We start from the raw sequence: 24,616 nt of genomic DNA on the forward strand, positions 1-24,616 counted from the left end.
ATTTGCAGTATTTGAAGGATGCTTCAAGGTACAAAAATGAATCATATAAGGACACAGAAAACCACTGACAGCTGGTACTATTTCCAGAAGGCTTTTTAAATTTATTTATTTATATGAGAGTGGAGGAGAGAGGCGGGGAGAGAGAGAGAGAGAGGGAGAGAGAGAGAGAGAAGGAGAAAGAGAGGGAGAGGGAGAGGGAGAAGGAGAGGGAGAGGGAGAGAGAAAGAGAGAGAGAGAGAGAGAGAGAGAGATCTTTTCAAATGACTGTAATACCTGGAATTAGGACAGGGCTGAAATGGAGTCAGGAAAGCAATCAAGTTCTCCCATCTGGTTGGAAAGAATCTAAACATTTGAGCCACCACTGCTGTCTTTGAAATTCTGCAATAAGCAGGCTGGTGCTGTGGCCATGGGTTAATGCCCTGGCCTGAAGCGCCAGCATCCCATATGGACGCCGGTTTGAGACCCAGCTGCTCCACTTGCGATTCAGCTCTCTGCTATGGCCTGGAAATGTAGTTGAAGATGGCCCAGATCCTTAGGTCTCTGCACCTGCTTGGGAGACCTGGAGGAAGCTCCTGGCTCCTGGCTTTGTATTGGCACAGCTCTGGCCATTGTAGCCAACTGGAGAGTGAACCATCAGATGAAAGACCTCTCTCTCTCTCTCTGCCTCTCCTCTATCTGTGTAACTCTGACTTTCAAATAAATAAATAAATCTTAAAAAATGAAAGTCTGCAATAGCAAAAAGTTGGAATCAGTTCCTGGAGCCTGGAATTGAACTGAAGCATCCTGATGTAGCTCTAGGCCAAATGTTCACTCCCTATTTCCATGTCTTCACTCAGTAGTATTTTATTCTAGTGACACAATTTACTGGTAAATAAAAGGATGAGTCCTCCTAAATGTATATTTTATCCCTTTTAAAACTATCTTGGAGGCTGAACTATAGACAGTCCCTGAATTGCAATGGTTTGACTTAAAATTTTATAATTTATCATGATACAAATGCAAAGCATATTTAATAGAAACAGTACTTTAAATTTTGATCTTTTTCCAGGCTGGTGATGTGATGATGTACCATACTGCAGGTGGTGCAGTTCCCAGTCAACTCTGAAATCATAGGGTTTAACAGCTAACACTATACAGTATACTGTATGGCTAGGCCTGGATGTTGATAAGGTTGGGTGCATTCAAGGCATTGTAACTTAGAGAAGGTTTCTGGGCCATAATCCTATGATAAGTCAATGAAAATCTGTAAAAATTTATCTACTATTCCTTTTATAAGAGTGGAAGTATCATTTCAATTACATTGTTCATTATTTAGTATACTTTAATATTTTCTCACTATCATATTTGCAATGAGTAATCAATATGTCTTGATCAGACAAACTTTTTCTAATTTATTGAATTCTTTTCTAGGAAGCCTCCAAATAAATGTAATTTTTGCAGTCCTCTTATATTTTTCTTACACAAAAATTGCTTGCTATATCTAAACCATCTCTACAAGACCTGACTTTCTTATCTTGGACAGAACTAAGGAAACCAGCAGTGGCTATCTAAACTATATTAATATATATATTATATATATCTAAACTATATTAATTTATAAACTGGCTGACAGAGTAAGAGGTGGTATGGATAAAATATTATGTGCTCAATAGAGAGCAGATTCTATTGGAGTGTGATTGCCCATAAAAACCATTTTGGTTGGGTTGGAGTCAGGGAAGCTTTGGCTTTTGAACCTTCTGAGGATGATCACAGTTAGTAGTGGAAGCAGAGGTGAAAGAAAATATAGAGACACTACAAGTCAAAAATCTATGGAAGCTTTTATCATTATAGACAGGAACAGCTGAAGAAGTCCCAAAGCAGTGAAACACTGAGTTGTCATGTATGCCAGCCATGCAGGTGTGATCAAGTAGTTATTTATTGCTAGTGTTTTAGTATGCATTTTGGATGATATTCCATTGTTCAGGAATACTGACTTTGCAATGCTTCATTCACTATTTATTCCATAAATATTTATCAAGTGCCTATTAACCAAGTACACAATATAAGTGGGAGATACATTAACAAACAGTGGAACTCTCATCTTTTTGGAGTTTATATTCCAATGACCAGGATTAATTTTGTAATATTCTCTGCATCTTTAAAATAAATTTTTTATTACCAAAATGAATCATGTATGTCTTTGTTTCTTTGTAGTACAAACCTACACTAATAAAAATGTTGTTTTTATTTCATTTTAGTAGGCATTATTCATGGAACTTTTAAAATAGTGAATCATTAAATTTCTACAATTCTAAAATTAGCTAAATTTTACAGAAGAAGAAATGAAAGTTAAAAGAAGTAAAATAAAATTTCCTGAGCTAGTACAGCCATTCATTACCTAGCATTGGTGTAAACAGTTTTTTAATTTAGGTAGTTTAGCTTCAATGTCAAAGCTGTTAAGCACTATTTTGAAATAGAATGTCTGTGATCTTCATATACAAATTTACATTTATGTGATGTGATTCTATAATAATCATCATAATATTTCTTTATTTTTTTTGAAGAAAGGCATCCTATTTACTCTTTTTTTTTTAAAAAAAAGATTTATGTATTTATTTGAAAGGTAGAGCTACAGAGAAGCAGAGGCAGAGAGAGAGCGAGGTCTTCCATCTGATGGTTCACTCTCCAGTTGGCTGCAACAGCTGTGCCGATCCAAAGCCAGGAGCCAGGAGCTTCCTCTGGGTCTCCCAAGCAGGCGTAGAGGTCAAAGGACTTGGGACATCTTCTCCTGCTTTCCCAGGCCATAGCAGAAAGCTGGATCAAAAATGGAGCAGCCAGGACTTGAACCGACACCCATATGGGATGCCTGCTTGGCAGGCAGAGGCCTTACCTGCTATACCACTGCACCGGCCCCTCTATATACTCTTCATACACATTTTCACAGCTATCTGTGGCTGAGGGACTATAAATATTGTGGAATGATGCAGTGATAATGCTACTTACAGTTTACCTTGGTCAATAGTTTTATCAGAAACAATTTTTGAAATCCTCTCTGAATAATTAATTATTGTAGAAGCACATATACACAGTAACATCATTGTGAATCATAATGATTCTCAGAGGTATAGGCATGTTAATTTACCTTTTATACAACTTACATTCTGAGTCACAGGGGTGAATTGACATAACACAACTAGCCTCCAGGTATTACAGTAATTCTGAAGGATGACGTATTATATGTTATATAATATAATTGAGAAAATTTTCTTTATTTTCTAAACTTTTTTATGTGGTAAATCTGTATTGATTTTTTCACATTTCTTTTGGTTACTGCATTTTGTGTGTGTATACACACACACACACACACACACACACATATATACACACAAATCCAGTTGACCTCATTCTGCTTGCTTAGTTTATAACAATTGTAGATGGTAAATACAAAGGATTATGTTCACATTAAATCACTTACAAATATATTTTGAAAATGATCTAAATTCACAGTTTTTTTCAACATACTGAATTTTGATGTAACTTACCAAGATCTCAGAATGTATCACAAATTCTTTTGACATTTACTCACTAGCCCCATCTGGGCAATGCTTATTAAAATTAATGATAGCACAGATCCTGTGAAATTCACTAGTGTAAAATGATTTCAATGTTCAAAATACTGCAGGTGGCTTTCAGATTTATCTCCTGATTTGTGAGCCTGTTGCCAAGGAAACATATTGCAAATGTTAGTAAATCTCTCACTTTTCACAGGTCCACAAGGTTCATGTGTGTGCTCAGCCCATTTTGCAGGCTGCTGCTGGAAGCCGACATTTCTATTATGATTATAAATACAACATAATTTCACGAAGAACCAGACTGAATTGCAGAATTGTCCCAAGAAAATTCTTATTTTCTTTTCAGTGAGAAAGCAGCAAATCAGAGTATGAAATGGGTTAGAAATAGTTTCACCAGTTTTAAGAATCTGAGATGACTGGATTGGAGGGAATTTGGAGAACATCAAACAGTGAAAATAAATCTAGCTATTGTAATGGTAATAATATTTAAATTAAGTTATAATAAACAACCTAAATAGTTGCAAATTAGAATGTTGATGCCTCAGAAGAATGTGATTAAACATATTAGAAATCAGAATTAAAGTGTGCCTTACAACAATATCATATTTTCTGGGACAAATGTTTATCTATCAATTTATTTATTTATTTATTTATTTATTAGAGTTTTAGAGAGAGGGAGTGAAAGAGAGAAAGAAAGAGACCCTCCATCCACTGGTTCACTCCACAAATGACCACAACAAATGGGGCTGAGCCTGACCAAAGCCAGGAGCCAGGAGATTCATCCAAGTCTACCAGGTGAGTGCAGGAACTGAAGCACTTAGGCCATCTTCTGTTTGTTTCCTTTGCGTATGAGCAGACAGCTGGGTTGGAAGTGGAGCAGCAGGACTTTAACTGGTGCCCATATGGGAGGCTGGCTTGAAGGTGGGGCCTTAACCTGCTATGCCACAATGTCAGCCCCAAATAAATGCTTTTTTAGCCATATTAAATTTTTAATGTAAAAATTTGCTATTATCTTGTGATTCAGATTCTTCTTTCTCTACCTTCCCACCTGAAGTCTTGTGTAGGTCGATAAATTCTTAATGTGAGAAGTGTTTGGTGGACTTTTTGGAAAAGGTAATTTAACTCATTCTAATATGGAGGAACATCAATTAAAATAAATCAATATGTTAAATTGAATTGTTGCTTATATTAATTTAAATTATTTACCTTTTATTTTCTTAAGGAAATGATTAAGGATGCTGGGCTATACCATACTGGCAATCCAATGTATATCTCAGTTTCCACAATGACCAACATTCGTTAATTGACTTCTTTATTATTTATAAAATAAACATATAATTTCTGATCACTTATTAGATAAATTCTTGAAGCTCAAAATTAAATAATAAGTGATCCTTACTCTAAAGATTGTGGCTTTATTGATCACATATATAGAGATAATGCAACCATGCATAATTAGAGTGATTAGAGAGATTGTGCTTCCTATTGGTACTGATCATCAACTAAGTCACAGCATTAATAGAAAAGCCATGAATCTATTCATCTTGTTTCAGTCGAGGAACAAATTTATTCATATTTTCAGTCAAGGGGTCATATTTACTACGATTAGGTAAAGGTCTAAGTGACTGAACAAGCCTAAGATAATGTAGCAGGTGTGCATTACCAAAAAGAATCCACACATATTTGGCTTTGAGCTCTCTTTTTTCACTTCTGAGTTCTTTCACTGAAGATGATTAGAGAAAATTGACCTGGCATAGAATGAACTGGCCATTAGGCCACCCCCAAGGTTTACATTCTCTTATGGGGACAATCGTCTCACTTAGTATGGTAGTTTCCTTTCACTAGCAGGTGCTCCTCTGGCTCCACCAAACATACCGAATAGGAACTTTTACCTAAATTCCAAGACCTGATGATGAAACAGGGCAAGTGTAAAAGTAAAAGTGGCAAATGAATACAATATATTTATCTGAGAACATTTCAGTTGAACTCACAATTTGTTGATTTATGTGCTTGTTTTTCATAATTTACAAATGACTGCTAAGCACTTTATAAGCTGAAACATTCTAAGAAAAAATGGTCATTAATATATATACAGAAATTGAAAGTAAATTTAAAACCTCAACTTTCAATATTGAACAATAAATATAATTGTAAATTTATTAAACAATAAATGTATACTTAAAGAAAGATAGGAGGGTGAATAATGAATAGCCCAATGACATATAAATTAGCTTTTAAACATTAGTTTAATTCAAATAATTTCATGTTTGCTTTCTTCCTCCAAAAAATACTTTTCTGTATTACAATTCTAGTAATCACCATGTTTTTTTAGGGTTTATGCCAATTCCTATGTTTCTCAATTATTCTGAAGTTGGCAGAGTCATTTGTGTCTTTTATCTTAAATTATCATTTTTATATTATAATATGTGCTGATTTTCAATATATTTTATTTTTCCTTGGAATAACATATAGGAGATATAAATCAAAGAATTTTGTTCAAGTGTTGTCAAAATCAGAGACTTGTGTGTATGATATAAAGGTATTTAAAACCTAATTAAAATATTTCTGTTTTATTATTAAATAGAAATTAAAATTAAGAATGAAATTTAGGCATATTTCTTGAAAGCCAGATATAAATAGTTAAAGGAAATATCTAAATAAACATAATTTTGTTTTATGGTTTAAACAACACAATTAAAAATTCATTTTATGTTGCAAATATAGTTTTTAAATATTTTTAAGATTCTCTTAATATAAAGAGAACAGCTTTCATGTACTTCATAGGCACAATCCCAAGAAGACAACCATGCTGCCCTTGCTCCTCCGCTCCCTCCCTCAATACCTCATTTTCCTTCCTTTGTTATTTCTTAATTTCTGCAAAACATAATTTCAATCCACTTTATATTTACAAATTTAATGCACCTCTAATCATAATACTCAACAAGTGAAAAAGTAGAAAGACCACAGTCCCACAGGAGAATAAACAAGAGCTAAAAACAATAATCACAACAATCAAGTCACAAGATATGTAGGCTTATTATATACTAAAATAAGGCAAATAAAGTGATAGATGGCTGCAACCTAAAAAAATTTCACCTTGACAACATATCTTAATGTTCCATAGATGATTATTTTTCTTAAATATCTGAAATATTGGGGCTGTATGTTCTACAGTATTAGTGTCCAGTTAACTAAATCAAACAAATCAAATCAGCTATCAGTATTTTAAGATGAGGATTTCTCATATTCTGGAATTATGGAAAGACATACTACAAGGCAGTTATAATCAAAACAGCCTGGTACTGGCACAAAAATATACATGTAGACCAATGTAACAGCCTAAAAACTCCAGAAATCAAAACATGTATCTACAACCAACTAATCGTTGACAAAGGAGCTAAAATTAATCCCTTAAGAAAAGACAATCTCTTCAACATATGGTGCTAGGAAAATTGAATCTCCACATGCAGAAATGTGAAACAGACCCCTGCTTTACACCTTATATAAAAATCAACTCAAAATGGATCAAGGATCTAAATCTATGACCTGATACCTTCAAATTACTAGAGGAGAACACTGAGGAAACGGTGCATGACACTGGCATAGGCACAGCCTTCTTGGAAAAGTCCCCAGAAGCACAGGCAATCAAAGCCAGAATTGACAAATGGAATTACATCAAGCAGAGAAGCTTCTGTGCTGTAAAGAAAACACTCAGAAAAGTAAAAAAAGCAACTGACAGCATGGGAGAAAATATTTTGCAAACTATGAAACCAGTAAAGGTTTAATATCCAGAATCTATAAAGAGCTCAAGAAACTCAACAACAAAACAAACAATCCAGTTAAGAAATGGGCAAAGGATTTGAACAGGCATTTTTCAAGAGAGGAAATTCAAATGGCCAACAGACCTATGAAAAAATGTTCAGGATCACTAGCCATCAGGGAAATGCAAATTAAAATCACAATGAGGTTTCACTTCACCTCAGTTACAATGGCTCTCATACAGAAATCAACACAAAATATACACTGAAAAGGATGTGAGGAAAAAGTTACTCTAATCTACTGTTGGTGAGAATGTAAGCTAATATAGCCACTGTGGAAGACAGTATAGCAATACCTCAGAAAGCTGAATATAGATCTACCATATGACCCAGCAATTCCACTCCTGAGAATTTACCTAAGGGCAACGAACTCAGCATGAGTTATCTGTGCCCTGATGTTTATTGCAGCTGAATTCACAATAGCTAAGATATTGAATCAATCCAGATGTCCATCCACTGATGACTGAATAAAAAAAATTTTGATATATATACGCTATGGAATATTACTCAGTCATAAAAAGAATAAAATCTTGTTTTTTTACAACAAAATGGATGCCACTGGAAACCATTAAACTTAATGAAATAAGTAGTTTCTAAAAGACACATATCAAATATTTTCCCTGATCTGTGGTAACTAATAGAGTATCAAAAATGTTATGTATAGGAGTGAAATTGACATTTTGAGATGTGAAGATTGTTTGTAGCGCTTGTCTCTCCTGTTGAGAAAAAGTGTTTTATTCTCTTACTATTTGCTGAACTCTTTACTTAGTGTATAGTTAATCTGAGTGTAAAGTAAACTAAAAGTAGATCATTGTAAAAATTAAGAGAGGAATAAGAGAGGAAGGAGGAGGAAGGGTAGGAGAGTGGGCAGGAGGGAAGATAATGTGGGGATTATCACTATGTTCCTTAATCTGTAAATATGAAATATGTATACTTTAAATAAAATAAATAAAAAATTGAGAGTCCAAGTGTCTCCTCCAACAAAAAAAATGCTTATTTGTTGTCCTTCCCTTTTCATGTAAAATTGTCTGCATTTTTAATCTTTTGGCATTTGTTTAATTTTGGAAGACTAATTTGAAACAAAATGAAGCATTTTTAAGGATGTACATAGTAATGAGATCATTTCACAACTTCCTTTACTTCAACAATAATCAGCAGTATTTACCTGTTTTTCTACTTCTTCTAAAAGCTCAAGGGAGCATAATGGTTCCCACTGATAAATAATTTGCCAAGAATTTTTAAATGCAATTGGAACGGGGTTGGAAGCAAAAATGGGTCCTGGTGGCACAGTTTACTCCATAACACTGAAATTTCTTTTCTGTGTTTGTCTCATATTTTATACTCATTCTAATTTTTCATTTTTCTTTTCTTTTTTTTTTTTTTTTTTTTTTTTTTTTTTTTTTTTTTGACAGGCAGAGTGGACAGTGAGAGAGAGAGACAGAGAGAAAGGTCTTCCTTTGCCGTTGGTTCACCCTCCAATGGCTGCCGCGGCTGGCGCACTGCGGCCGGCGCACCGCGCTGATCCGATGGCAGGAGCCAGGTGCTTTTCCTGGTCTCCCATGGGGTGCAGGGCCCAAGCACCTGGGCCATCCTCCACTGCACTCCCTGGCCACAGCAGAGGGCTGGCCTGGAAGAGGGGCAACTGGGACAGAATCCGGCGCCCCGACCGGGACTAGAACCCGGTGTGCCGGCGCCGCTAGGCGGAGGATTAACCTAGTGAGTCACGGCGCCGGCCAATTTTTCATTTTTCTGATGTACTTTTCTTCAACTTTAAAGTACAATTTTCCCTCAAAGAAGATACAAATATTTATCACACTTCTAAAAGATTTGTTTATTCACTTGAAAGGCAGTCACAGAGAGTGGGAAACACAGAGAGAAAGATATTCCAATCATTGGTTCATTCCCCAGATGGCCTCAATGGCCAGAGCTGTACTTGTCCAAAGCTAGGAACCAGGAGCTTCTTCTGGGTCCCCCATGTGGGTACAAGGATGCAAGTAACTGGGCAATCCTCTGCTGTTTCCCAGGTGCATTAGCAGGGAGCTGGATCAGAAGTGGAGCAGCAGAAATTTGAATCGGTGCCCATAAGGGATGCTGGCATCTCAGGCAGAGGCTTAACCTGCTATGGCACAGTGCCGGCCCCTATCACATAGTTTTCTAACCTTACTGTAATTTGAAGATCAAGAGCAAAGACTGATGGAGAACATAGTTTTGGATTCAATAGTTACCAGGATCAGTACTGTTGAGCAAAATTGCTTTCTAGTTTTAGGATGTGTTTTATTACTTGTAACACAAAGGTTTTGAGTAGGTTACACCCCAAAATTCTATTTAATGAAACTATTAAAATATACCATTATACTGACTTGTTCCATTTTTGTTTTCACAGCAATACACCTCTATAGCATTCATTGCCCTCAATCCTTATTGAAATGAGCCTTATTAGTATTTTGAATGATATTTACAATTCCCAAGTCAATGAGAGGGAGCCATCTTGTGGTTTATGCACAGAGTGGCTTATGTTCCCTCAACATTTATTAGATAAAAGAATGCATAATTTTTGAAAATATAATAACCCTAGGTACATTGTGAATATTATCTATATTTTTAATTTACAGGTAATTAAGGCTCCTGTTCTGGAAATGAGTGTTGTTCTTCAGCCAGTCCACAGGGCTTGTTTGAAACTAAGGATGTGCAGTGTATAGCATGTTGCTATGTGTCATTATTTTGTTATTTAAGGAAACCTTTCAGTATGTACTGCATGAGTATTTGTAAAACTTAATGAAGATAAGAAAGATCAGACAAGCACACTTAGGAAATAACTTAAAGGGTAGAATAATATCAGTAAAATAGACAACTGTATATAATATGTTATGTTCCTTAACCATATCTCTCAGTCATAAGAATCACACATGTTCATCACTTAGGGATGATCAGGCAGGCTAATATTGGCAAATGAATTTATCATATTTTGTTCCTAATGAATAATATATATAACATATATTAAAAGATAAGAATACTAGCATAAATAATAACAATATGGAAGTTAATAATATCAAATAATATCATGCAAATAATATGAAAACTTTAATATTACTTTTTAAAGCTTCTTTTCAGAGAGTAAATTATACTAAGTAAGTCATGCAAATATATTTCCCCTACATATATTTCTTTATGATTTAAAATAACATCTTTTTTCATTTATTCTGTTACTTTTATTATTTAACTTTCACAGATATTATGAAAAAGATATTTCAAACATAGCCAATTTAACATTAGTAAACAGAGTCTGACTTGTTTGATCTAAGGTGACTTGTAAAGACTATACTGTTGCCATTTATTTTTTGTTATTCTTTTTTATCCAAAAAAGAAAATAAATTGACACAAATCAATGAAGGATTTGGAAAGATACTTTAGTGTACTATAGGGAAGCCACCAACTTAGAGCCATTAATTTTAGAAAGGATTGGGTCTTGTTTATAAATTATAAATTACCTAGGAAAAGTGCAACGTATAGTGAAAATAAGATAAGCCCCTTGTCTATGACACATGGTTCCTGCAGATATTATTTCCTTCCTTGCTTTGTTCCTGAAAGTGAAGGAAGCTTTCCTGTTAGCCACCTCCCCCCCCGAGATATTCATGGCCTAATACAGTACAGACAAAAGAAAAAACAAAAAACCTTGCTGGTGATGATGAGAACAAAGTAAACACCCAGAGATAATTATATTATCACCAGGTAGCCTTATAACTTCAATTCCAGTTTGTAGTAAATGAAGTGTAGTAGCTTATATTTCTTTCAAAATATTTAATAAGTCATTATTAACCATTTTTTCTGCAACTTTCTGGCATTAGAAAAATCAATCTATACTTTCAGATTTTCTTCTTTGTGACAAATATTTTGCCAATTTGAATAAATTCATTTTTACTCCTTTACATATTTCATTTCAATTATCTTCGCTTAGTGACTTAAGAAATAGTGTTACACCCATGATGATGACCTTCCATTCAACAAGTATTTCAAGCAAATTTAATCTGCTGTATATTACTATTTTGCAGAAAATAATTATTTTGGTAAGAGTCTATAAATGCAATTATTTCAGTAACAGATTATTTAGAAGAGTTTTGCCTCAAGAAGGGAAAGGCATCAAATTGGAAAAGTGAGTTTTTAAATGAATGACCAAAGAACAGAGAGATCTGCTTAGAAGACCAATATCCATTAGGTAACACAGCAGCAAGTAAATGCCATTTGATTTTTAAGTAGTTCATTGTTTAGATGACAAATTCTCAGACAACTCATTCCTCATGTCACAGTGTGGACTGGAAAACAGATGACAAGATTTTCTTAGTGACCAAACTTTGACCACACTCCTTTAAGTCCACTTTTGACTAGACTCAAACTGGGGAATCTGTCCTATCATTTAGTTCAGTTTTAGCAAGAAATTTCCCAGCCTTTGTTTATGATCAAATTTCTCAGCTCCCATTCTCAATATTTTTGTTACCATGGTCTGCCTTCAGCCAGAATCTACTATGGTTTAAAAAATTCTACTTATTCTTAATGTTTTTCTGGAAGCTGACACTTACTTGCTCATTAACTTTCACTTGTCCTTCTATTCAAAGTGGATTCAGTTCTGTAATCAAGTTTCTTTTCTCTATTTATAAAGAATATTTGCCTTCACTGCTTTAACTTTTACACATCTCTGGTTTTCTTTCATAGCACTAGCTTCTTTTCACAACCTAGTTTCCAGTTAGAAACTTGAATAAGTGAATTTTCATATATAATTAGCGCATTATGATGTAGGATAAAGAGCATCTTCTGAGATAACTTGATAGAAAAAACACAGGGGTCAGAAAAAAAAAACAAAACTAAATATTAAATGTTTATAACATTATAATTCATTAACTGTGGCTTCATTCTGATTTAATATTTCTATAGATGGGCAATTAACAATGTAAATCATACAATATTAGTTCTTCAAGGAAGAAAGCACCTGTCAGCCAGAATTAATTGAGATAAAGTATTGAAAGGAAAGTAACTGATTTAGTGGTATTGAAAATTGGGATTATGAGACCAATGTGGTAGTATACCAGGTAAAACCACTGCTTGTGATGCCAACAACCCATATGGGCACCAGTTGCTGACTTGGCTGCTCCACTTCCAATCTAGCTCCTGGCAATGGCCTGGAAACAGCAGTAGAAGATGGCCCAAGTATCTGGGGCAGCGACACCCATGTGGGAGACCTGGATGAAGCTCCTGGCTCTTGGCTTCTACTTGGTTTAGTCCTGGCTGTTGTGCCCATCTAGGGAGTGAATCAGTAAGTGGAAAATACTCTCTCTTTCTCTCTCTCTCTCTTTCTCTCTCTCTCTCTCTCTCTCTCTCTCTCTCTCTATCCCTCCCCCTCTCTCTCCTTCTCTCTCACTGTAACTTTAACTTTCAAATAAAAAATAAATCTTATATAAAAGAAAATGGTGAATATAAGGAGAATAAGTAGAATTTTTTAAACCATAGTAGTACAAACTGATTTTTAAAAATTGTTTTACCAGTATTTCTGCATTGTTAGTGTAGTAACATTACATTTGCTCATATACTTTTTGTTCAGCTTCCTATACCTGTAGATATCTTTAGCACTTATACTTACAGATAACCTTGCCTGATTCTATGACACTTTTTCAGTCAAGAGTATACTTTTATGACATAAGCCATTCAAGCCGTTACTGAAAGCCAGCTCATTGAAGACAGTCAATGCTCATTTGGCAAAGAATTTTGAGGCTCTAAATTTTATGAGTCAATCTTGTGCCAGTAAAGAAATATAATTATATAAAGACTGTCATATATAAATTATGGTTACTCCCTAAATAAGAGACCAATGATCACATTTTTTTAAGTTTTATATATATTAAATTTTCTCTTATTTCTTTACCATACTTTCACTAAACTGTCTAATTGGAGGAAAACAGGCATATTAAATTGCAGACATAAAAAATCAGCATTTCCTTTTGAAACATTGTCTATAGATATGTAAAGAAAAAATGGTTTATTCAAAACACAAATGTTAGGGAAAAGTCTTTTGTGCAGAAAATAGAAGTAATACAATAATGTCAAATCATTTTTAAGTTGATTACACATCTTTTTTCATTTTATCCCTTAGTACAGAGACTCTATTCACGAGCCTCATTATCTACTTTTACTCTAATGGAAGATACATACTATGGCATCTGTTAGTGAGATAACACAGGCTTTTGTAACCCAAGATACACTATCTTCCATCAGAACAGAACTGTAGTAAGAAATATTTTGGAAAAAACAACATAACCCTTTGATCAAATTTGATCTTTAAAAAATTTGGACAAGAGAGATCTATATTCCTGAAAAGTGTTAATTTTTATTGATTTTGATCAAATTATCTACAGTTACATGATAAATAACATTATTCACAAGTTAACTCTGATAAGAGAATTTATTAGTTGCAGAACTGAGCTAATGATAATACAATGAAAAACATTATCTTTAGTATAATTCCTGAAAATATATGACATCAGTATGGATAGAAAGACAGACTCAGACATCAGATTTAGGAAGACATGTTTTTACAGAAAAATAATTAAGATCATAAAATAATGATCCTTTGTTTTTGGTAGACCTTTAAACATCTTGTTTCACTAATGTTAAAGTCACTGTGTATCATGTTAAGATGGTTCATGGAAAATATATGGCACATTTTCTTTTTGTTTTGTGTCCATAGCACGTTACACAATACCCACAGAATGTCAAGGTACTTCATTCAGTGCTTTCCCACATTATCATCTACCATACACTAAAATACAAACTTAAGGAATGGCTATTGCATAATTCAGAGATAAAAGTGACAGAGTGCAAAATTATTCAAACACGTTCAAGTGTAGATTTATATATGAAACTTTTCTTGGCATTTAATCCTCAGCTCTACCTCTTCACTTATATTAACAAGCTAGGCTAGATAATGCAAATGCAAGTGCAGTTCCCCAAAGAAACCTTTGCTGAAACCACCTCAGAGAAAATCCACTATTAAAACAACTTAATGAATTCACTATATTTTATTATAACTTTATTCCAAAAATATTATGTCTAGGTGATAGTTTTTCTAAAATTTACATTATTTTGTAGTTTTATATAATATCTTCATATCTGAAATAAGATTTTAAGTACCTAAAATATTGCTCAATTACAGGAAGACATTTAGATTTACTGCAAATAATTTAATTAGATTAAAAAGTCAATTTATAATTATTTATTATAGTTTTTTATTTTATAAATCTGAAAATATTGTTTATCATGTAAAATGCTCTTTTGAATGTCTTAAAAAAGAATAAAGCTAGTAAGAAAGTATTGAAAAGTTGAATGGATTTAGCTTAAATATGGGGGTAGTTTTAGAAACTGTTTGATGGGCTGTCTAATGGGAATTGGATAGATGTATTTGGAATTTTATGAAGTAAAAGTCATTTATTGATAAAGATTAACTTTGTTCTTAAAGATTTATTCATTTATTTGAAGGACAGTTTTACAGAGAGGGAGAGACAGAAAGAAAGAAATCTTCCATCTTCTGGTTCGTTCTCCCCATGACTGCTATGGCCAGGCCTGGGCCATTATGAAGCCAGGAACTTAGAAGTCTACCTAAGTCTCCCATAAGTGTGTCAGGGTCCCAAGTAGATGGGCCATCTGCCACTATTTTCCCAGTGCATTAAAGGGAGCTGGGTTGGAAGTAGAATTCCTGGGATTTGAACCGCTGCTCACATGGAATGCTGGTATCACAGGTGGTGACTTAATCTGTTGCACCACAACACCAGCCTGAAGATGAACTTTTTATCACACAAAGCTATGCCATAATGGAGCAAGCTATCCCCAGAGTCATAAGCTACCTGTTGCTATACAAGTACTAGGAGAATGTGGTAGGATAGCAAAAATGTGACAACAGGAGAAAGAAATAAAAGGTTTATTTCTAGTTCTAGAATACAAATGACAGACAACTAAAATGTTTGCTTGAAGAGATGAAAAATTATATAACTTTAAAAGTATCAAGTCATTAAAATAGACTTATTCTCAACTAGAATTTTAGAAATTATGTGGATAAATGCAATTAAAAGATGTTTATTTTAGTGCACAAAATTATGAAATCCATGTATACTTTTCCCATAATATATTTACATAAGTTTTTTGAGGATTACTTGCCTGCTTACATCAATTTTCTTGTCAAACTTTGTCAATAATGAAGAGTTTCACATGTTACTCCAAAGATTCCGAATTCAGCACTTACACATTGTCAGGCTCACATAAAGTGCTCATTGAATATTTATTTTGTAAGCAATTGAATAATAACTTTCTACATTGGACACCACATATTAAAAAAAATGTGTGGCAAAGGATGAAGTCAGTTTTGGTTTAGTGATGAAGATACCATTGGGGCCATTTGCATCTCATATCAGAGTCTAGATTCCAGTTTCAGCTCCTCTTCTGATTATACCTACCTAATAATGCACACCCTACAGTAGGTGATGGCTGAAGTAGTAGGATTTCTGCTACCCATGTGGAACCATGGTGGAATTCACGGAATTCACCCAGATGGAATTTAGGCTGCTGGATTTTGCTTGTTCCAGCCCCTGCCTATCATAGGCATTTGGGGAGTGAACCAGCATGGGAAGATCTCTCTCTTCCTCCCTCCTTCTGTTCCTGTGTCTCCCTGTCCCTTCCTCTTTCTACGCTACTTCCCTCCCTCTGTCTCTCTTTCAAATAAAAAAAAATACATAAGGGATTCTGACACACAGTCAGAGGTAAAATTTATTTCCCCCCCATAACACTCTACCTTTAGCATTCTCCTCTTATTTTGGTTATCTGTGAATTATAAAAAAGTACTGACAAAACTACATCAAATATTACTAGTTGTTTTTTGGAAGAACTGGAAAATATTCACCTATTCTTTAACAATAGTTCAGATAGTGTTTTAAAATACCATGTTAAAGTCAAGAGAAAAGATTTGATCCAGAGAGCTTTTATTTTAGGCAAAATCTCATGCTTTCATAGTTATAACATGACCAAATCAAACATCTGCTCTGTTTATATTCCTCATTAAAAGTTATTTACATTACAGTACATATCTTAGGGGGACCATGCTGTAGCACAGGGGGTGAACGCCCAGGCCTGAAGCACTGGCATCCCATATGGGCACCGGGTCTAGTCCCGCCTGCTCCTCTTCCGATCCAGCTCTCTGCTATGGCCTGGGATAGCAGTAGAAGATGGCCCAATGGCTTGGGCCCCTGCACCCACATGGGAGACCCAGAAGAAGCTCCTGGCTCCTGGCTTTGGATCAGCGCAGCTCCAGCCATTGCGGCCAATTTGCGAGTGAACGAGTGGATGGAAGACCTCTCTCTTTCTCTGTCTCTACCTCTCTCTGTAACTCTCTCTTTCAAATAAATAAAAGAAATCTTTAACAAAAAATACATATCATAGGAATATGACCTTTTGTTAAGGAACATGACTTCTTTTGTATATCTAATTTTAATCCTATAGACTATATAAAATTCTAAGTGTATTTGTGTGTGTGTATGAGGGTACTACCAAAATTTCTCAAAATTGGAATTAGAAGATATGTTAATTTTGGTGGGAACAATTCTGAAACCTGTGTATACATATGTAACAGAGGAAAAGTGATGGAGGCAACATTAGGATGAAATATGCAGATGGAAAAATAGGGGTGGGTGCTGTGGCACAGCAGGTTAACGCCCTGGTTTGAAGCACCGGCATCCCATAAGGGCACCGGTTCTAATCCTGGCTGCTCAACTTCCAATCCAGCTCTTTGCTATGGCCTAGGAAAGCATCGGAAGATGGCTCAAGTCCTTGGGCCCCTGAACCCATGTAAGAGAACCGTAAGAAGCTCCTAGCTCCTGGCTTCGGATCAGCTTAGCTCCTTACATTGTGGCCAACTGGGGAGTGAAGCAGCAGTTGGAAGACCTCTGTCTCTCTCTCTGCCTCTCCTCTCTCTGTGTAACTCTGACTTTCAAATAAATAAATACATCTTTAATAGGTAGATGAAAAAATAGGTAAGGGTTCCTAGCTATTAGTTTGGAACTTCTCTATCTCTTGGCTTGATTTCTAGGAACAACTTCTCCAGGATATTTTCCCTGATTTAATTATTTTTAAATTGTAGGGGTTATGGTTTACATATGAGTTCTAAGTATATTTGTTGTACAAGAATATTTATACTTAGTTTCTAAGATAAGAATAGGAACTAAGAAATTAGAATAGCAACTGTCTTCTTACAGAAGTCCACTTTTTAATAACAACATGTTTTATAGGGGAATTATTATTTGAATTAATACAATTCACAGTGTACATCACTTATTTCTTCAGGAAAAGCTATATAATAATGACTACATGTATATATATATATATATATATATATGAGACTGCTATATTTTGCCATTATTTCTAGTACAGGAATAAGAAAATAATAACCAGTGTATCCGGGATAGTCATTTGGCACAGCAGTTAAAATGCTGTTTTGGGACCCCTGCATCTCACACTAGAATGGCTGGGTTCAAGTCCAAGCTCTGCTTTCAGTTCCAAAATCCTGCTAATGCATACCTTGAGAGGCAGCAGGTGATGGCTCAAGTATTTGATCACTGCTTCCCAGATTGAATTTCCAGCTCCTGACTTTGATCTGGTCCAACTCTGACTATGGTTATTTGGGTAGTAAATAAGCAAATGGGCAAGAAAATGGAGGAATCTGAAACACATCATGCTGAGTGAAATAAGGCAGTCTCAGAGGAACAAATATCATATGTTCTCCCTGATCGGTGACAACTAACTGAGCACCAAAAAGGAAATCTGTTGAAATGAAATGGACACTATGAGAAAGAGTGACTTGATCGGCCCTTGTCCTGAGTGTTGATGTACAACTTAATACTTTATCCCTTTTAGTATTTTTTTTTTGTTCTACTTAATACTATTGGTTGAACTCTGTAATTAGCACACAATAATTCTTAGGTGTTTAAATTTAACTAAAAGGTGATCTCTGTTAAATATAAGAGTGGGAATAAGAGAGGGAGGAGATGTACAGTTTGGCACATGCTCACTCGGACTTACCCCAATGGTAGAGTTAGAAACGTGCCAGGGGATTCCAATTCAATCCCATCAAGGTGGCATGTAGCAATGCATTCTCACTAGTCATAGTGATCAATTTCAGTTCACAATTGATCATAATGATAGGTCTAAGAGTCAAAGGGATCACATAAACAAGACAAGTGTCTGCGAATATTAACTGATAGAATAAAAAAGGGAGGAGAGAACTTCCACTTTGACTATGACCTTGTCTAATAAGATCAAAGTCAGTGAACTCAAAAGGCTTCCATAGCCTTGGCAACTCATATCAAGAACCTAGGGAGATTACTGATGCCATAAACAAGAGTGTCAATGTGTTAAGTCAACAACAGGAGTCACTGTGCACTTACTCTTCATGTAGGATCTCTGTCCTTAATGTGTTGTACTATGTGAATTAATGCTATAACTAGTACTCAAACAGTACTTTACACTTTACGTTTCTGTGTGGGTGCAAACTGTTGAAACCTTTACTTAATATATACTAAATTGATCTTCTGTATATAAAGATAATTGAAAATGAATCTTGATGTGAATGGAATGGGAGAGGGAGCCGGAGGTGGGAGGGTTGCGGGCAGGAGGGAAGTAATGGGAGGGGGGGAGAACCATTGTAATCCATAAGCTGTACTTTGGAAATTTATATTTGCTAAATAAAAGTTAAAAAAAATAAACAGATGGGATTTATTTCTATCTCTGTGTCTCTGGCTCTTCGACTTTCAAATAAATGAAAAGAGAATACTTTTTAAAAATTAAAAACAATACATCTACTGAGTAAAGTCTCTTCAAAGTGCAGAGGGTTTTGTGAGTATTTTAGTTGCATTCAGCAAAACAGATATCTGTTTTCCTTAACACACTATGTCTTCTAACATACACTCATAGTATTAAAAGCATTGGAGTTTTTTATACCCACAGACTGTAATTTCCTGGTCTATTTTTTAGTATTCTTTTAAATGTTAGAGTGTTGAGCTCATAAATTTCAAGGTCTAAAATAAAATATCATTATTTCTCCTTAAGTTTCCAGTGATCCATATATAATTTTTATGATAGTTATTGTGTACTTAGTCAGAAGTTATTTCTTATTCAATGACCACTGAAATAGTTACAATTATTCCTACAGTGCTATGAATGGAATTGTGCCTTTTAATAGAGGATGTATGAAGCAATTATGAAGGCACTACAGAGAATAAGATTCAGTTTTCATTATATTAATGTTTAAGTCATTTTCAAAAGTCTAATCTTCATAGACCATTCCACTTCTCATTGTTCTGCAAATAGTCTTGTCAAAATTTCAAATGAAATTCACCAGAAAGAAATGCATTTTGCTTGAGCAGATCAATTTTAGTTCTAGTTACAAGCAATATTTAAGTTTATCATGTAAACAATTATGTTTTCTTCTTTGAAATGCACATAGAGCCAGTAACTATAATGTTTATAGTCTGTGAGAGGTAACTGCTAAAAGTTTCAATATCTTTATAACAGCTCACAATTCAGTTTGGAAACCAAGTTCAGACATAAAATGACTGGTTCAAAAATTGAATACCTAATTTAACAAACAAGATATATAATTATGTGTGTAATTGGTGGGTGTAATTCAGAAGACAAGCCTGCAATTGCAAGATACAGAAACTATTATTTAAGTCACTAAAATAATTCCTAATTTTCTCAATGAAATAAGATAATTACCATGTTTATAGGTTATATTTTATTGGTAATGTTTACCTTGAATAGACTGTTAAAATTAAATTGCATTTTGAGTAGAACTTATATTCATCCTCTTAATTGGTAGATTAAGTCCTTTATTTTATAGTCTTTGCCTTGCTAGCTTCAATGAATACTGAGTGACTACATATGTTTAACCTGGATACTTGAAATGGCTTGCTTTTTTTTTCTAATGGTCTAACATTAACTAGTTGAAAAATACAGATGTCATATGCTGATTAATTTTGAGAGTTTGTGCTATTATCAATATTGTAAAGTCTATGAACTCCACTTCAGAGTGAAGACATCATGACCTCGCTGATCTGTCCAAGGATCATTATATACATTTTCATTCTCAGAGTTTTGCTCTTAGAGTGCTCTGTGTTGTCATTAGTAGACACTTGTGGATTCCAGTATTGCCAGTTTCCTACATTCAATATTAAAATTATCTCCTATTTTAATTTTGCAAAGTCTCAAGTACTCTGAAGTTCATTTCATGAAATGTGTACTTACAGGTGAAAGGAAAATTTAGCTGCCAATATTGACATTCAATTCTCCCAAGTAACTAACGGGTTGAGATGAATCATGTTAAGAATAGAAAAGTGTATTTTTAAAAATGGAATGAAGAACATTCAGAAAACATGTATGAAAATATGACAGGCATACCTAATTTTATTCAAATATTATTACTGCTTAAATTGCAGAGAGTGCTAACGTAGTTAACAGTTTGGTCTTTTGTTAAATGTTTGGGTTCATTTTCCACATATTTTTGTAATTTCCATTACCTTCTATAAGATCCTGGAACACTCATAAACTCAATACACGTATTCTTATCTTGGGTACATAAATAAAAGAGCTGAGAATTGCATGGACTCTCCAATTAAATGGCATGGAGAAACTTCCAGAAAGGCTTGAGAAATTTTATTGTCCTTAGCGTTCTTGCATCTATAGTGATTCTTGTATCTAATTTAAATAGTAAAGAAAGTTCTAGGTCCCTGTTATAGTTTAAGTCCACTTCTATTGTTGGGCAAGAGAATAAAGAGCATGTGTATGCTGTTATGATTTCCTAAAATTTCAAATGGTATAGAACCAAATATTTTAATGGTTGATACATAATTATTTGTTAAAAAGTGTTATAATCTGCATGCACAAAGATGTTATCTTTTCTAATGTGGCTCTTTGAAAATAGCTTAGAATATCCACATTAAATTTCAACATAAGTGTGTGGTAGTATATATGCAAAACTTAAAATTTCTCAATTTTAGTAGTATTCTTTAATGTTAAATGTTTTTTATCCATTTATTTTTTTTAATTTGAGAGAAGTGGCAGCAGACACACACACACACAGAGAGAGAGAGAGAGAGAAATATACAGATAGTGGGAGAGGGGGAGAGAGAGCTCCTATTCACTGGTTCACTCCCCAAATGCCTGCAGTGGTAAGGGCTTCGGCAGGGTTGGTACAAGGAATCAGGAACACAATGCAGGTCTCCAACATGGGAGGCAGGAACTCAATTTCTTGAACCACCACTGTGCTTACAGGATCTATATTGGCTCTATTGGAGTCAGGAGCCTGATCTGGGTATTGAACTCATGCACACTTAGGTGAGCATCTTAACTGTGAGGCTAATGCTCCCTCTCTGGTATTTTATTGAAATATTCTGATTTGACACAGGGCTTATTGTGGCAAATACTATATGAGCTTAGTACATACAATGTAGTTTTCCTATTCCTAAAGGTCTGTAAGAATTCATTACAAGAGACATATTCTTTTAGACATTTGAAATTCAGCCATTTTACCTTGTCTTTGTTGCCTTGAGAGTGAAGAAAGTACTTTCTTAGTGTAGTAAGACAGCAATAAGTATAACAAGAAAGCAAAATTTTGACTAAGGAAAATAAAATGTTTTTGAGATAGGGAGATTTCTACTGTACCAATCTTATTGTTGCCAGGTTGTCTCATGGTGGTTATTTTTTACATTTCAAGTTCAGGTTTTAAAAGACAGAATTTTAATATCCTCAACCATAACAACAAATGATATCCATGAGTTTCTTTTGTGAATATTCATGCTTATGTTCATTATACTTCTGCTTCCCTCTGGCAGAATTTACATAATTCAAGCAATGTTGGAGAACTTTTGAAGTAATATATGTGACATACAGAAAATTGTATTCAAGTTTTCAGAGATAGGTTGAAATGATGTAGTTTATTGTTGTTTAACCCTCCATCTAATTCTCAGGGAACACAAACATGTCTTTCTCTAATATCAAATATAAGGATATATGAATAGTTCCACAGTTTTAGTTCATGTACACCAAATGAGGAAGTACAAGTTTAACTCTTGACTGCACAATCCTCAAAGTGTCTAAGTGGTATTTGCAATAATGCCTAACACTGAGATATTTTTTCCTGATACTATTGTTTTAAATTACTTATAATGGAAGAAAATTTAGTCTTATAGTTGTAAAAATGATTGAATGCATATTTTTAAAATTATTTTTAAAAATTACAATTGGAAATACAGTAACAAGAAATTTTTAAACTTTAAGTGGCAGTTCTTGCTTTTCTTTTGAAAGTGGCAGAAGGTTGAAAATAGTACCATCTCATTCAATAACTGGCTAATTTTTCTATCATACATCTACTTTTTAAAAAATGTTCATACTTTTATCTGTAAATAATTTGGTATAATGAGTTACCTATTGATGCATCTGACTAGTAATTAAAATATCTAAATGCATTCTAAAACTTTTTCAAATACATCATTACTGGCAAAATAATCTAAAAATTAGAAAAACTGAAAAAGAATCAGAATCTGATTCAGTTTAACCAGTAACTGTGTCATACATTGCACTTGATTATGCTGTAAAAATGAGCTAATGCCCTACTATTGTTGAAATAGTCTCATGGGTTCTGGATGCATTTTAAGTCAAAATCTAATTTAAAATATTCACACCTGTGGATAGCTTATATTTTGAAATTATTAATTCAAAGATAAAATATTCCTAGCTTTATAGAATTAACTTATTTATATATTTTAGAATGAAAATCTCCCCTCCTTACGTTTGGAGATACACATTTGAACCATATAACTTTGATGCAAAAATTGTTATTAAAATATTTGGTGAATCATTATTTATTTCCATTGAACTCATTTTTATCAAAATGTAAATATTTTAATTACATTGAATTTTAAAGCCTCATTCTAAATTAAAATATAAAAGTCTTACTGAAATTTGTTCAATTATATCAAAGCATTAAACATAATCACATACAGACATTTAGCAGCTATTAAAAATATAACAAAATAACAATGCTGGTTAGAATCTTTCAGTGTTTGGCAATAATTAGAAATAGATAGATTGTTGTAATACTTATTTGAGAATAATAATGTTTTCAGCATACTGTCTTCACTTCCAGAGATACAAAATTTAAGAAAAGCAAATTTTTTATATAACTGATTTCTTAAGTCATTTCTTTTAAAAATTTCCACAGATGGAAATTTAGAATTCTAAATAGTAAGATTAAATATTCTAAATAATAAACATTTTGTTTTTTAATCTTCTAATTTGAACATTTTAATTATTATATGTATTGGTTCTATTTGCATGTACAATCCTCTAGTAATATGAATGAGTTTTCCAATAAATTGTTTTCCTATTTTGTAACTACAGTATAAGAAAATAGTTATACATCTACAGGTATTAGTTTTTGTTACCTGCATTATTTCTCCTCTTCCCTTTGATAAAATTTACTGTGCAGATCTTGCATCTGTAACATTTAGTATCATTTAGTTAAAAATCAAGGAATTACAAAGTAGTTTTCACATTTGCTACTGTATGATGTAACATAGAAACACATTGGCAGTAAAGCTTCGAGTTATATGATTTACTATGAAAAAACAGAACTTGAATTAATACGAAATATAATCTTCATAATATATATTTTGTGTCAATTTAAAGAATCTTAATCTGTTTCATGATTTTACATAACTAATCAAAATAGGTCCTTCCCCATTTGCTGTTTATTATAATAGTTATTTGTATCACACACACACACACACACACACTCACACATACACATCCACCAGAGGGAAACTTTCTTCTGAATTGAACATTTGCACTTATGTGCCCCTAGAGACCTAATCTTGTTGCTGATGAATATCCTCATGCCTAAGAATTTTATAGATAACCCAGTAGAAAATATTAAAAATCAAGAAGGCCAATGGGAAGCAGGCTCGGGAGATGGTGTCAATCTTCTTGGCCCGGTCAATAAAGATCTTCCTCATTTCATCGGGGCTTTTTGGCGTTACCTGGACAGCATGGTTTGGGCCTTTTGGAGTCACACCATCTCTTGCTTGCAGACAAGGTCCCACTGCATAGACTGTGAAGTTGAATCGACTTTCCCTTACCTCATCATCCTGTCAAAGAAAAATGTAA

At 33.9% G+C, this 24,616-nt stretch overlaps 1 protein-coding gene across 5 annotated transcripts in view; it reads right to left on the reverse strand.

Annotated features, from left to right (window-relative positions):
- Positions 1–2,556: 2,556 nt before the first annotated feature.
- Positions 2,557–24,616, reverse strand: part of GLRA3 (glycine receptor alpha 3) — a 197,423-nt gene continuing 175,363 nt past the window's right edge. For 3 of the 5 annotated variants that reach the window (XM_051832423.2, XM_051832426.2, XM_051832429.2), the window contains one exon: positions 8,721–24,597. In XM_051832423.2, the coding sequence (XP_051688383.1) occupies positions 24,319–24,597 (279 nt within the window). In that variant the 3' untranslated portion in view covers positions 8,721–24,318. Of the gene's footprint in view, positions 3,695–8,720; positions 24,598–24,616 lie in introns of those variants that run through there. The other 2 variants (XM_070069662.1, XM_051832427.2) reach the window with 2 other exon arrangements.

The sequence above is a fragment of the Oryctolagus cuniculus genome, chromosome 2, assembly GCF_964237555.1.
Source record: "Oryctolagus cuniculus chromosome 2, mOryCun1.1, whole genome shotgun sequence".
NCBI classification, from domain to species: Eukaryota; Metazoa; Chordata; class Mammalia; order Lagomorpha; family Leporidae; genus Oryctolagus; species Oryctolagus cuniculus.